Consider the following 16,177-nt stretch of genomic DNA (forward strand, 5'->3'; position numbering starts at 1 on the left):
ACAGTTAAAGCAAAATTGACGAGAGAGCTGAAATAACCCTCTTCTCTCCCTGTGTCTTCCCTATTACTGTTTTGCATGGTGATTTTTGGATGCATGTATCCAGATTGAAAACAAGGAGGAAAAAGCAGCCATGGAAACCTAATTCATGGGAACTTCTTGAATGTACTCTCAGATGCCAATAAAATCCACTGAGCAATTTGACAGTCTTTCTTATATGCTCCTGTTATGATGATTAATTTTGTAAAGATCAGTGTACCTTTTTGTTGTGAATTATGTTTAATGCTATTAGTTATACTGTGAGGTAAATATGCACAACTTATGCTGGAGTTAGAAGGACCAACATCCAAATAATTTTGGAACTGTGGCATGGATCATGGGTTGATGTAGTCTGTCTGTATGGTTGCTGGTATAACTTAATTGACATTTTATCTTTTTCTTTCTGATTTTTTTTTTGTTAAATACATACATATATACATACACACATACATGCATCCCAACATCTAGCATGTACTAAAATATCATGTTTGCATTTTTATATTTTACTCTGGTAATTTACACTGCCAATGTAGGGAGAAGATGTATACCAATTTACATTTACTATCTCTTTAAAATTTACTTTGTTATTAAAGAAAATGTTTAGGTCTAGAGGTTCCAGGTTTTTTCCCTTCCCTCATAGCCTTTTTGTGGCTACTAATCGCTAGCCTATTCTTGATTTACCTAACTTTGTTTTTTGCCTTACAATTCTGCTAAGATTCTGAAGCCATCAATAAAAGTTTAACTTTCCCCTTTTCCTCATCTACCACCACCAAAAGGAAGTTGAAAGGAGAAAGTGTATCTTAGACTGAAAATACTAGTGCTAGAAGGCACACTTAAATTAGGAATTTGTTTTTACATTATTATGTATCTATCTCTACTAACTTTTTCATCTTGTCAGCATATACTTAAATTGATTGGCCTTCAACGAAGAAAACAGAAACCACTGAGTTTATTAAGCAGACTTAGCACAGTGCATTAGATGCTTACAAAATCATTGGAAAGGGCTTCCCTGGTGGCGCAGTGGTTGAGAATCTGCCTGCCAATGCAGGGGACACGGGTTCGAGCCCTGGTCTGGGAAGATCCCACATGCCGCGGAGCAACTAGGCCCGTGAGCCACAATTACTGAGCCTGCGCGTCTGGAGCCTGTGCTCTGCAACAAGAGAGGCCACGATAGTGAGAGGCAATTAAAGAAAACTTTTGGGCATATTATAAGAAATTTACCAGATAAGGAATTTAAAGTAATAGTCATAAAGATGCTCACCAAGCTCAAAAGAAAAAAGGATGACCTCAGTGAGAACTTCAAAAAAAAGACAGAAAATATGAAAAAGAACCGATCAGAACTGAAAAATACAATAAAGGAAATAAAAAATACACTAGAGGGAATCAACAGCAGATTAGAGAATGAGAAAAATGGATCAGCAATCTCAAAGACAACACAGTGGAAATCACCAATCAGAGCAGCAAAAAGAAAAAAATAATTTTTAAAAAATGAGGATAGTTTAAGTAACTTCTGGGACAACATCAAACATACTAACATTCACATTATAAGAGCCCAAGAAGGAGAAGAGAAAGAGAAAGGGACAGAAAACTAATCTGAAGAAACAGTGGCTGAAAACTTCCCTAATCTGGTGAAGTAAACGGATATCCAAATCCAGGAAGCACGGAAAGTCTCAAACAAGATGAACTTAAAGAGAACTATACCATCACACATTTTAATTAAAATATCTAAAGTTAAAGATAAAGAGAGAATTTTAAAAGCAGTAAGTAGAAAACAACTAGTTACACACAAAGGAATCTCCATAAGACTATGAGCTGATTTTTCAGCAGAAACTTTACAGGCCAAAATTGATTGGCAAGATGTATTCAAAGTATTGAAAAGAGAAAACACAACCAAGTATACTCTACCTGGCAAGGTTATCATCCAGAATTAAAGGAGAGATAGGGTTTACAAACAAGCAAAAGTAAAAGGAGTTTATTACCACTAAAATACCCTTATGAGAAATGTTAAAGGGACTTCTTTAAATAGAAAAGAAAAGGTCATAACTAGAAACAAGAAAATTATGAAAGAAAAAAACTCTCAGTGGTGAAAGCAAGTATATAGTAAAGGTACTAGATCAACTACCTATAAAGCTAGTATGAAGGTTAAAAGACAAAAGTGGTAAAATCATCTATTTCTAAAATAATTAAGTAAGCAATTTACACATTAAAAAGATGTAAATATGATGTCAAAAACATTAAATATGGGCAGGGGTGAGTAAAAATGTAGTGCTTTTAAAATGTGCTCAAACTTAAGCAACAACCAACTTAAAACAGAATGCAATATATATAGGTTGTGATATATGTACTTCATGGTAACCAAAGCAAAAAACTTATAATACACAGACAGGAAATAAAGAGAAAGGAATATAAACATAAAAATGAAGAAAATTATCAAATCACAAGTGAAGAGAACAAGTGATGATAAGAGCAAAGAAGAACTACAAAAACAAGAAACAACAAAATGGCAATAAATAGATACATATCAATAAGTACTTTAAATGCAAATAAACTACATGCTCCAACCAGAAGACATGGGATGGCTGATCAGATTTTAAAAAACAGAAACAAAAACAAAAACAAAAGACCGAGACCCATGTATATGCTGCCTACAAGAAACTCATTTCAGATTAAAACCACACACAGACTGAAAGTAAAAGGATGGAAAAAAGATATTCCCTTCAAATGGAAATGAGATAAAAGCTGTGGTAGCAATATTTATATGAGACAAAATAGACTTTAAAACAAAGACCATAACAAGAGGCAAAGAAAACCACTACATAATGATAAAGGGATCAATCTAACAAGAGGATATAACACTTGTAAATATCTATGCACCCAACTTAGGAAAACCTAAATACGTACAGCAAATATTAACAGACATAAAAGGACAAAGTGACAGTAGTACAGTAATAGTATGGGCCTTTAACACCCTACTTATATCAATGGATATTATTCCAGAGAGAAAACCATAAAGAAATATTTGCCTTAAATGACATGTTAGAACAGATAAACTTAACAGATATTTACAGAACATTCCATCCAAAATCAACAGAATACACATTTTTTTCAAGTGCACATAGAACACTCTCCAGGGTAGATATCAAGTTAGGCAACTACACAAGTCTCAATAAATATAAGAAGACTGGAATTATATATAACATCTTTTCCGGTAACAACATCATGAAACTAGAAATCAATTACAAGAAGAAAACTGGGAAAAAACACAAATGCTTGGAGACTAAACAACATGATACTAAATCTCATGGATATCAGTGGATCCAGGAAGAAATCAAAGAGGAAATAAAAAATATACCTTGAGAAAAATGGAAATGGAAACAACATTTCAAAATCTATCAGATGAAACAAAAGCAGTTCTGAGTGGTTCATGTTATGAGAAGTCCATAATGAAGGCCTACCTCAAAAAACAAGAAAAATCTCAATTAAACAACCTAACTTTACACCTAAAGGAACTGGAGAAAGAAGAACAAACAATGCCCAAAGTTAGTAGAAGGAGAGAAATAAATATCAGAGTGGAAATTTTAAAAATTGACCAAAAAAATCAAAGTAAGAAATGGTTCTTTAAAAAAATAAGCTATATAGATAAACCTTTGGCCAGGCTCATCAAATAAAATAAAATCGGACCCAAATAAATACAATCATAAAAAATACAAAGGATCATAAGAGACTGCTATGAACAGTTATAGGCCAACAAATTGGACAACCTAGAAGAAAAGGATAAATTCCTAGAAACATACAATCTTCCAAGACTGAATCAGAAAGAAATAGAAAATCTGAACAGACTGATTACTAGCAATAAAATTGAATCAGTACTCAAAAAACTCCCAACAAAAGTCCTGGACCAGATGGATTCACAGGTGAATTAACCAAACATTTAAAAAGGAGTTAATACGTACACTTCTCAAACTTCCTAAAAATTGAAGAGGAAGGTACATTTCCTAATTTATCCTAGGAGGTCAGCATTGCTCTGATACCAAAACTAAATGAAGACACTTATAAAAAAAATGTAACTGACAAGTCAGTATTCCTGATGAACGTAGATGCACATTCCTCAACAAAATATTAGGAAACCAAATTCAACAATACATTAAAAGGATGCTACAGCATGATCAAGTGGGATTTATTTCAGGGATGCAAGGATGGTTCACAACTGCAAATCAATCAATGTGAAATACCATAGTAACAAAATGAAGGATAAAAATCATACAATCATCTCAATAGATGCATAGGAATTATTTAACAAAATCCAGCATTCATTTATGATAAAAATTCTCAACAAAGAGGTATAGAGAGATGTACCGCAAAACAATGAGGGCCATATATGACAAACTCACAGTTAACATCGTGCTCAATGGTGAAAAGCTGAAAGCTTTTTCTCTAAGATCAGGAAAAAGACAAGGATGCCAACTCTCACCACTTTTATATGATATAGTATTAAAAGTACTAGCCATAGTAATTAGGCAAGAAAAGAGATAAAAGGCACCCAACTTGGAAAGAAAGAAGGAAAAATGTCACTCTTTGAAGATGATATAATTATATTTATAGAAAACCCTAAAGACTTCACAAAAAAACTGTTAGAATAAGCAAATTCAGTAAAATTGCAAGGTACAAAATCAATACAAAAAATCTGTTGCATGTCTATAAACCAACAACAAGCTATCAAAAAGAAACATTTTAAAAACTATCCCAATTATAAATGTATAAAAAAAAATAAATTACCTGGAAAGAAATTTAACCAAGGAGGTAAAAGACTTGTACACAGAAAAGTTTAAGACACTGATTAAATACACTGAAAGAGGCACAAATAAATAGAGATATTATCCATGCTCATGGATTGGAAGAATTAATGTTGTTAAAATATCTATATTACCCAATGCAATCTACAGATTCAATGCAATCCTTATTAAAATTCCAACAGTTTTCTCCACAGAAATAGAAATAACAATCCTAAAATTTTTATGGAAACACAAAAGGCCCCACATAATCAAAGGAATCTTGAGATGAAAAATAAAGCTAGAAGCATCATGATCCCTTATTTCACACTATATTACAAAGCTATAGTAATAAAAAAAACTATGGTGTTGACATAAAAACAGACACATAGATCAATGGGAGAGAATAGACAGCCCAGAAATAAACACATGCATATATGGTCAATTAATTTAGGACAAAGGAGGCTAGAATATACAATGATGAAAGGACAGTCTCTTCAATAAATGGTGTTGGTGAAACTGGACAGCCACATGCAAAAGAACTAAACTACACTATTCTTCTACCATATACAAAAACTAACTCAAAATGGATTAAAGACTTGAATATAAGATATGAAACCATGAAACTCCTAGAAGAAAACATAGGTGGAAATCTCCTTGACATCAGTCTTGACAATGATTTTTTGGATCTGACTCCAGAAGCAGAACAAAAGTATAAATAAAAAAGTACGACTACATCAAATGAAAAAGCTTCTGTACAACAAAGGAAATCATTAACAAAATGAAAAGGCAACTTACTGAATGCAAGAAAATAATTTCAAATCATATATCTGACAAGCGGTTAATATCTAAAATATATTTAAAAACTGATACAATACAATAGCAAAGAAAAACCTTACAGTCCAATTTAAGAAATGGACAGAGGATCTAAAGACTTTTTTTTCCAATGATAACATACAGATGGCCAACAGGCACATGAAAAGATGATCAATATCGCTAATTATCAGGGAATGGCAAATCGAAAACACAATGAGAAATCACCTCACACCTATCAGAATGACTATTTTCAAAAAGAAAAGAAATAACCAGTTTTGGTGAAGATATGGAAAAAAGGGAACCTTTGTGCACTTTTGGTAGGAATGTAAATTGGTACAGCCGCTATGGAAAGCAATATGGAAAAAAATATAAATTAAAAATAGAACTACCATATGATCCAGCGATTCCACTTCTGGTTATTTTTCTGAAGGAAACAAAAACAATAATTCAAAAATATATACATCCCTATGTTCATTGCACCATTATTTCTAATCACTAACATATGGAAACAACCTAAGTGTCCATTGATGAATGAATGGATAAAGAAGGTGTGGGATATATATAACAATGAGAACTTTTATTTATGTGTCTCTTGACTTGAAAAGATAAATTAAATAATCTTTACTAATATTTAATACACAGATTATTTTTGATATTCTAAATTAATCAGTACATTATCTGGACATGTTATATACAGCATTTAAAGGTGAGAGTTAACCGAAGACAGAAGGTTTGAGAGCAGTTCTCTTTGTGGTCATATGCTTGAACATATTGCTATGTACAATAGCTTAGTTGTGCTAAAGTAAGGGGGAGGGGAGACAAGTTATATTATCTTATGTTAACTCAATACATCTTCCAAAACTTCCTAAGCGGTTAAAATTATTTCTGCAAATAAACCTTGGATTAAAGATCATTCTAATTATTAAAACTCATGTAAACAATTATAAAATGACAGAGCTGACAACCACCCATAAAATGAAGTCTTTGTCAGGTAAATCTTATAAGAACAATGAACTATCAGAACTGACAGTAAGCAGGCAAAAACATTCTAAGTTATTAAGAAACATTATTTTACAATATAAATTTACTTCCATTATTATTAACAATGAACTTGACAGTCTATGCAGTATCATGATGTATTAGCTAGTGATCACGATTAGCAAAACATTTAAAAAGTCAATATATAAAGCATAAAATAAATCTTTTTAATTTTCTTTGCAATATTAATACATGATAATCAATGGAAGGCTTTAAGTTTTTCACTTAATAAAAAGTAATAAAAAGTATTTTTGAATGTTTCTTACTAATAACAAAAGAACAAAAGCCATATTCCACTGAGAAAATACTTGTGTTTTCTGCCATTCTGTAAAAATGGCTAAGATGAGCAATAAATAAAACACATTTTTTATCAGCAAACACTATGGAAAGGTACACAGAAACCATTATCTAATGCTTCGCAATAGTGATATAATAAGTTAAGTCTTGTGGGAAGGAGTCTTGCCTTATATAGAGTATGGAAGATTTTAACATTTGTGTATAAAAAATTCTCATCAGCTATAATGACTCTTGTAAATGTCTATGCAAAAAATCTACATTAAACCATGGGTTAAATGATGAATTTGACTGGAATTAAATAAGGATATGGAGATAAGGAACAGAGATGTCAACTGATTTAAAAGTTACTCAGGACAGTCTTTGTTGACAAGTTATTGAAACAGACTTTGAAGCCTGTGGTGCAAATCATCAATACGATTAATTTAGTAAAAGTAACATCTTATAAAGCAAGATTATAATATAATATTTTATAGTAAAAGCCATAATGATTATGAAACTATATTGTGCCGTGTATAGATATTCTCTGAATATCTCATAGAAGGTACCTGAATAAAAGATTAGTTATAATATTTTAGTTAGCATAAAACAGCTGTACCATTAATGAACATCAAATTTTAAATAATTTAACATAATTTATTTCAATTATATCTTTTAAAAGTTCTACTTCCCAAATATGTTAATGTGTACATAATATATGCTTTTAGGAGTATGGTTAGAACATGTATAGATCAATCTTTATATTAAGGTAGTGACGCATAGAAATGTTTGGAGATTATTCATCTAAAAAAATCACCACAAAGTTGTTAGAAGGAAGTTAAGAAAATAGCTTGGGAGTAATGTAAGGAAAAGGAAGTGTCCATTAATTCAAAGATGTCTACACTTAACTATATCACAACCAGTCAACTAACACTCTCAAGCTTATTTTAATCGTTCCCATGCTCAGGGAGAGTGACAGCACATTACAGAACCATAAATTAAGTGTGAACGTCTCTCCTGGTCATGTTAGGGCAGCAGCCTCAACGCTTTAACTACTCCCAATGAAATTTGGATTCCCAGAGCTCCAAAAAATCTGCCTCCAAAGTGATTCATATCTTTATAAAAAGGCAGAAAATAGTATCCAGAACCACATGAAGGGCATCACAGAGAGTGAAAAGTAGATTTCTAATTTTGAAATAACCCCTTGAACATGCTGTTCCTCATACTATGCCTTTAGAGCAGGTAAGTGAAAACTTTATAGAGAGCCAAATCATTAGAAGGTTAGTATAATGAAGATGGTATTTTAATTAATTCCGTGTTGGCTGGAAGGAAAAGGCTATGGTTTTTGACACATGAAATCACATACCTATTTCACAATGAGCTATAACCAACAATTTCCATGAAAATTTAAAATGTATGTGCTCTCAAAATGATATTGCAGAGTAAAATTTGGCAGATGGTAAGTGATTAAGAATGATGAATAAAATTAAGAAAAGTAAATCCTGAGCATCCAAATAAATCATACTATCTTTGAAAATAATGGAAAAGCTAGAAACTCTTAATTTTTTTGCAGAATAGGGATATTGTTCTTTTAATCAAGTTTCAAGTGTTGGCAGAACAAGTAAATGTGCGTACATAATGATAGTTGAAGCAGGAGCTGGCAAGGGAGAATTAATGAACAGAACTAGCAGACAAGATATGTGACAGAATGTGAAGTAGCTAATGGGTGATTGAGACTGAGTAAATTTCAGAGGATAATATTCAGGAGAAAAGGCTTAGCACTGAAGACCAAGTTAAGCATTTTCAATCTGTAGAAAATCCATTCTAAGGGACCACTTAGGAAGCACCTATCGTGCTCACTCTACCATGGAATGAGAAAACAATATATTATCTCAGAATTAATGGAAAGACAGGCATGGAATATAATGAAGTAGGATACTTGTAGAGAACAGAGTGAAAAAGATTTAAGACTGAAAGGATGTGGGCAAATGAGAGGGAGAAGAAAGAGAATGATAAGGAAGGAAGCAATGAGGAAGGAAAAGCAAGGGATATGATAAGGAAGAGAAACTGCAAGAAAAAATAAAAGAATAAAATTTAAAATAAAAAATAAAAGAAGCTAAAGAAAATATTAAAAGAATAATTGAGAAAATGAGTATATTAAGGTAGAATTAGAAGGAAGAGAATGGGAAATTATTAAAAAAAAAAAACAAAACCAAGAAGAGGAAATGAATGAGGAAAGATTAAGCAGTGAGATGCTAGGATGGTGATCGGATCCCCAAACAGGAGCTGGTCTGATAGCAGTTGGAATCTAGGCATGCTCAGTATTGCTTGTGGATGGAAGTTGTGTGTCTGCACTCTGAGAAAGAGGGGAGGGATACAGGCACCCTCTCTACCCATGCATCTTCAGTGCCAAATCTGTTTTTGTATCAGTTGAAATAACAAGGAAGATTAGAAATGATGAAAGCATTCAGATCTCTATCTTAGCCTACACTCACAGTACTTCTTTGCTTTTCTAGGACTAGAACAAAAAGCTTGTCCCTGTAAGATCTATTGTTTGGGGCTTTTTTTTTTAGGAATTCATTTTGTACAGAGAAATAGCCATATGAGGTACATCTGTCCTTTATCTCTGTGATGAGCACAAGTTGAGAATCACCAGAATAGAAAGTATGTACATGAGAGTGGGAGAAAAGAAGTGAATTTAAAACATTGTGATATAGATTTCCATCTGTTAGTAACAAACAGGGAGTAGAGGTAGATGACAGAAAATAAAAGCAAAGGTACAGTGAAAGAGATTGTAACTCATAGAGATCCCTGTCTTGAAAATTTTAACCCAAAGAAACATGAAATAACTGTGAGCACCTGGAATGCACAAAACCTAAGAATAGAGGGAGCTGTTAACTTACTTTCCTAAGAGCAGGTTTCTACTGGCAGAATGAGGAATGAATGTGGAAACCAATAGGTGTCAAAGTGAATAAAAGACAGAAGGAAGCTCCTAAGTTAATTTGAAGGTCACCAAGGATATTTTTTTCCTATATCAATTTGCTTAGACTCACAATGTGTGTGTTTATACATGTGTGAACATGTATTTTTATGCACAGATATGTGCCCATAAGTTATAAGTTCCTTCTTTGTAGCATTTGGCTGCTCGATACAAATGTTACTAATCACACAGAACAAATGTTCTGATGTTTCCTAATAGGTGTGCCTAAAATACTGGCGAATTGCCTAAATTTCCTGTGAGTTCTCTTCATGGACTTGTTAAGGATGATCTTCCTTTACCCGTTTCTTCTTTTCTCTCTTCCTAACTCTTTCTAGGGATGCTACTAATAATTCTGTCAAATTTCAATTGGGAATTTTTCCATCTGTAGTCTTCTCTGCCACATTAAATAGCACTTTAAAAACGATTTATTGAGATAATCAATATATCATAGAATTTACCATTTAAAGCATATTATTCAGTGGTTTTAAGTGTACTTAAAGAGTTATGCAAACATCAACATCATATAATCTTAGAACATTTTCATCACCCCCAAAAGAAATCTCATTCTCATTAGCAGTCACTCCCATCCCACCCCTATCCCTAGGCAAACACTCTTCTACTTTCTGTCTCTATAAATTTGCCTTGTGTGGACATTTTGCATAAATTGAATTATACAATATGTGGTCCTTTGTGACTGGTTTCTTTCACAGAGCATAATGGTTTTGAGTTTCATCCATGTTGTAACAGATATCAGTACTCCATTCCTTTTTATTGCTAAATTGTATTCCACTGTATTCATAGCATTTTTGAAAAACAATATTGCATGTAATTAAAAATCAAGAGAAATATTGTTGTATGTCACATTATAGTATTTTGTTATAATCATCAATCTTTCATCTTTTACGTCATTCATTTCAACAAACATGCACAAATATCACAATATATGAATATTCATTTACTTATAAAATGTTTCTACAATATAGTAATATAAAAATTAGAAAGCAATCACAAATATTTTTTAAAATTTAAAGCATGATTTATAGTAATATAGAGAGAAGTTCCTATTTTTATGAACCCCAGTGGATTATCTTGTACATCCCCTGGGGTGAGCACATCCCATTTTGGAGACCACTATACAGACTAAACCTTAATTCTGGATGTCATGAACAGAATTCTTCTTTAGACCAGATTATAGCCCGCAAATGGGAAGTATTTACATAAGCAATACAATAATTAATTATTTAAGTACCTAAGTAAAATAATACAAGTTGATGGGACACTAATTAATAACTTACTAATCAGTTTAAACTGAGGAATACACACTTTTTTTCTCTACCACTTACTAATTAGAACAAAAAAGAAAACTCACTGTAAACTTAAGAATCTTAATTCCAATTGCTTTATTTTTCTCATCTGTTAAACGATATATTACACTATGTGTTCTATGCGGCCAATTCCAGAGCTACTAAGCTTTGATTTTATTAGTCGAGATAGTCAAAATATTTTATATATTCTAATAAGTTTTATATTACATGAAAGTATTTGTGGGAATGATATAATTTGGCTATCATTCTGAGACCTGAGGAAAAAGTAGGCTATGGATATATGGTGAGCAAGTAAGACTGGACTAGTATTAATTAGGATTTAAGAACAGGGTGTGGAGCAGATGCAGGACTGGGGACCAAATGTGGTGTAACTAGGGGAATACCTCTAAGATGAAATGTAGGGTTCTTGCTTGAGATCCAGGTGACCAGTTTGGAGTAAGGGTGCACAAGGTCACCAAAGCAGAACAATGTGATGGAACTAGTAAAGGACAAATTCAGAAAACAAGGCACATAGCTGCAAACAAGGAACTAGGGATTCTTCAGGAACTGAAGAAAAGAAGCATCTGCAAAATCTCTGCTCTGTGGAGATGAAGAAGAGGACCAAAACCCAGCAACTAATCTAAGCATTAGAGATAGTGCACCACTGACAACAACAAGAACAATAACAACCTGACAACCTAAATAATGATTAGTTTTGTTTCAATCAGGAATTTTCTAATATACTTCAAGCAAAATAGCTAAGAGTCCTACAGGAGCACAATTACATAGAAGTGCATGGTTAAATAGGAATGCAAGTGTGGCTATAAGATCAGTGTCTTGGGGAATCAGGAAAATGAAGAGTAGAAAGGTTAACTGAAAACATAGGAGAGCTATGAGCCATAAGTTGTTTTCAGCTGGAAAAGTGTTGGATGTGAAAAATATTATTTTTATTTGGAGGAGAGCTATGGAATAGATGAAAAGGTGGTTATAGCAGATGATTCTTTGCTCTTTGTTATTCTGCAGACTGAGGAGTGATGGTGAAGGAGAACAGCACAATGGTGACAGAATTCATCCTCCTTGGCTTGACCCAGTCTCAAGAGGCTCAGCTCCTGGTGTTTGTACTAGTCCTAATTTTCTACCTCATTATCCTCCCTGGAAATTTCCTCATCATCCTCACTATCAGGTCAGACCCTGGCCTCACGGCCCCCCTCTACTTCTTTCTGGGCAACTTGGCCTTCCTGGATGCATCCTACTCCTTCATTGTGGCTCCCAGAATGCTGGTGGACTTCCTCTCTGAGAAGAAGGTAATCTCCTATAGAGGCTGCATCACTCAGCTCTTTTTCCTGCACTTCCTTGGAGCAGGGGAGATGTTCCTTCTTGTTGTGATGGCCTTTGACCGCTATATTGCTATCTGTCATCCTTTACACTACTCAACTGTCATGAACCTTAGAGCCTGCTACTCCTTGTTGTTGGCTCTGTGGCTTGGGGGCTTTACTCATTCCATTGTACAAGTGGCCCTTATTCTCTACCTGCCCTTCTGTGGCCCAAACCAGCTGGACAACTTCTTCTGTGATGTGCCACAGGTCATCAAGCTGGCCTGCACAGACACCTTTGTGGTGGAGCTCTTGATGGTCTCCAACAGTGGTCTGCTCACCCTCCTGTGCTTTCTGGGGCTTCTGGCCTCCTATGCAGTCATCCTCTGCCATGTAAAGGGGCACTCCTCTGAAGGGAAGAGCAAGGCTCTTTCCACGTGCACCACACACATTATCATTGTGTTTCTCATGTTTGGCCCTGCCATCTTCATCTACACTCACCCCTTCAGAGCCTTCCCAGCTGACAAAGTGGTTTCTCTCTTTCACACTGTAATCTTTCCTTTGATGAACCCTGTAATTTATACCCTTCGCAACCAGGAAGTGAAAGCTTCCATGAGGAGGCTATTGAGGCAGCACATGGTTTGCTGAATGTAATAGAAGGACGAGAAAAGCAAGAAAGGAGAAAGTTCATTTGGAATTAATTATTTATTCATTAATGCACCAAATCAATCAGTCATTTAGCAAATAATGTATTTATTAAGTGCAAAAGAGTAACTGATGTTTCCTATTTGACTTAAGGCAAGATCTTCAAGATTCTGAATAAAGGACTATGCATAGTAAAATAACATTAAGTAGAAAGAATCATGCTGTTAAATATTTTTATGGACACTTAAAGATGTAGTTATTTGTTCCTAATTTGGTGGAGGGAGGAAAAGAAAGCTGTTATATTCCATGAGAAACTGTCATGAAAGTAGTTAACTTCATATTTTAAAGTTTTGGAGAGTTTTGTGGTTATTCCTAATGGTTATTTTTTAAATCTTAGAGAGGAATTAGAGTTCACTCAAAAATCTTTTCACTCTGAATGCAATAATGATAGGTATTTGGTATGTCAGTCATTATTTGGTTACAGATAACTAAACTATTCTGGCTATTTTTTAAATAAGGGTAATATAAGGCATTGGGTGCTTACAAACTCATGGGAAGGACTGTAGGGGTAGACTTTGATATGGCACAGAGTAATAAATCCCAAAACATTACCAACAAACTGGTATATAAAAGGAGTTACTATCCTCATAGTAATTATAAAGCTGGGGAATACAGAAGTCATTTTTTGACTGTTGGTTCCAAGATCACATAACTTGAAAAATGGCCTATGATCAGGAAAATACTCCAGAGCTGCTCTAGTATTACTAGATACCCCCCAAGAAAATGGAAGCCTTACATTCTGTTGTCTCTACACCCACTTCTATCAGTTATAAATTTAAATCTTACATAAATGAAATAAAAATCCAGAGAATACATCAGGGTTCAGTTTTAATCCTTGAGGTCTATGGATGAACCATAGATAGACTGAGTGTTATTAAGACCGCAAATGAGGTTAAACCCAACAAAATCCCTGTTTGGATTAAGGCAGGGTTTCTCAGCCTTGGCATTATTGACATTTGGGGCCACACAATTCTTTGTTGTGGAAGGTTATCCTATGTAATACAGATTGTTTAGCAGCATTCCTGACCTCTATTTACTAGGTGCTAGTAGCATCTCCTCAGTTGTAACAATCAAAAATATCTCTAGCTTTGCCTAATGTCCTCTAGAGGGCAAATTTGCCCCCATTTGAGAAACAATGGGTTAAGGGAATTTACCTCCACTATATTGATCTAATAGTGAGATGCATGAACCTTCTTTTGGGGAAAGTAACATGATCTGGAGCCTGTATAGCTTACAATTTGTAATAAAAAATATCCATAATTTAATAGAAAATCACTAGAAATACCAAAGGATAGAAATATATTATCAAAATATAAGATAAAAAATATAGATAACTAAAATAGAAGCAGAGATTATGCAGAATATGAAAGTGAATAAAATAACATTACAATTTTTGCTATTAGTATGTTCAAGATAACAGAAGAAAAAGTGTAGTAAATAGGTTAAAAAAAGAGATAACTTCAACAGAGAATTGGAATCCATAAAAAGAATTAAAAGGAAATTCTAGAACTGAAAAAAATCTGAAATAAAAAATATATTAGATAAGTTTAAAATAAGATTAAACACTGAAGAAGACAAAAAGGTGAACTGGAAGTTAAGCCAACAGAAAATATTCAAATTGAAATGTAAATAGGAAAAAGAATGAAAAATAAAGGAAAGGACATTAGAGATTTGTGAGATACAATAAAAAAGTCTTACATATGTGCAATTGAAGTTCAAGTAGGATAGGGAGAGGGGAGAAATGCAATATTTGAAGAGATAACCAAGATTGTTTACAAACTGATAAAAGACATCAATCCATGTATACAAAAACTCTATGAATGACCAATAAAACACCCAAACACATTAATATAAGACAAATAAAAATTAAAGAAAGACTCTTAGATGCCTGGGGTGAGGAGACACTTGTTGATTTGAAGGGAATAACAGTAAGATGGACAGCTTTCTCCATAACAGAAACATGGGATCCTGAGGACAACGGAGTGATGTCTTTAATGTGCTGAAAGAAAATAATACCAACCTAAAAGTCTAGATGAGATTAAAACACAGTCTTTAAGTGAAGGTGAAATAAAGACATTTTCAAAAAAACAAAAATGAGCAAATCTGTTGCTTAAAAACTTGCACTAAATAAATATTAATAACAGTTCTTCAGGTAAAAGAAAATAATGCTGGAGGAGAATACTAGTGTGAAGGAAGGAATAAAGAAGTAGAAGTCAACTATGTTGATACATGTAAATAAGTACACACTGAATATTGACTACACAAAAAAATAGTAGATAACTCATGGGACTTGTCATGTGTATATATGACATACGTATATACATATATATGCATATATAAATGCATGACAATAGTGAAAAATGACAGACCATTTACATTTAATGAGATTACTATTTATTTATTTATTTATTTATTTATTTATTTATTTAGTTTTGGCTGCGTTGGGTCTTCGTTGCTGCACGCGGGCTTTCTCCAGTTGTGGCGAGTGGAGGCTACTCTTCATTGCAGTGTGTGGGCTTCTCATTGCAGAGGCTTCTCTTGTTGCAGGGCATGGGCTCTAGGTGTGCGGGCTTCAGTAGTTGTGGCATGTGGGCTCGGTAGTTGTGGTTCACGGGCTCTAGAGCACAGCCTCAGTAGTTGTGGCGCATGGGCTCAGTTGCTCCACGGCATGTGGGATCTTCCTGGACCAGGGCTCGAACCTATGTCCCCTGCATTGGCAGGTGGATTCTTAACCACTGCACCACCAGCGAAGTCGCTGAGATTATTATTGATATGGTTAGATTAAAATTTGCTTTCTTGCCAGATGTTTTATATTACTCTACTTTTTCTGCTTTCTTTTGGTTTAAGTGAAGAAGACAAGGAAATGGATTCTTTCCTATGGCCACCAGAAAGAAATGCAACTCTGCCAACACTGTGAGTTTATCCCAGTGAGACTGCATCAGA

General features: G+C 33.9%; 1 protein-coding gene across 1 annotated transcript in view; it reads left to right on the forward strand.

Moving 5' to 3' along the window:
- The window catches only part of LOC309654706 (olfactory receptor 4N5-like), a 53,824-nt gene extending 37,656 nt beyond the window's left edge, over positions 1–16,168 (forward strand). Inside the window, 2 exon segments of the mRNA XM_082449113.1 lie at positions 8,170–8,174; positions 12,246–16,168. Coding sequence (XP_082305239.1) covers positions 8,170–8,174; positions 12,246–13,177 — 937 coding nt within the window. The 3' untranslated portion in view covers positions 13,178–16,168.
- The last annotated feature ends 9 nt before the right edge of the window (positions 16,169–16,177 follow it).

Source organism: Balaenoptera physalus, assembly GCF_965194825.1.
Source record: "Balaenoptera physalus genome assembly, chromosome: 2".
NCBI lineage: Eukaryota > Metazoa > Chordata > Mammalia > Artiodactyla > Balaenopteridae > Balaenoptera > Balaenoptera physalus.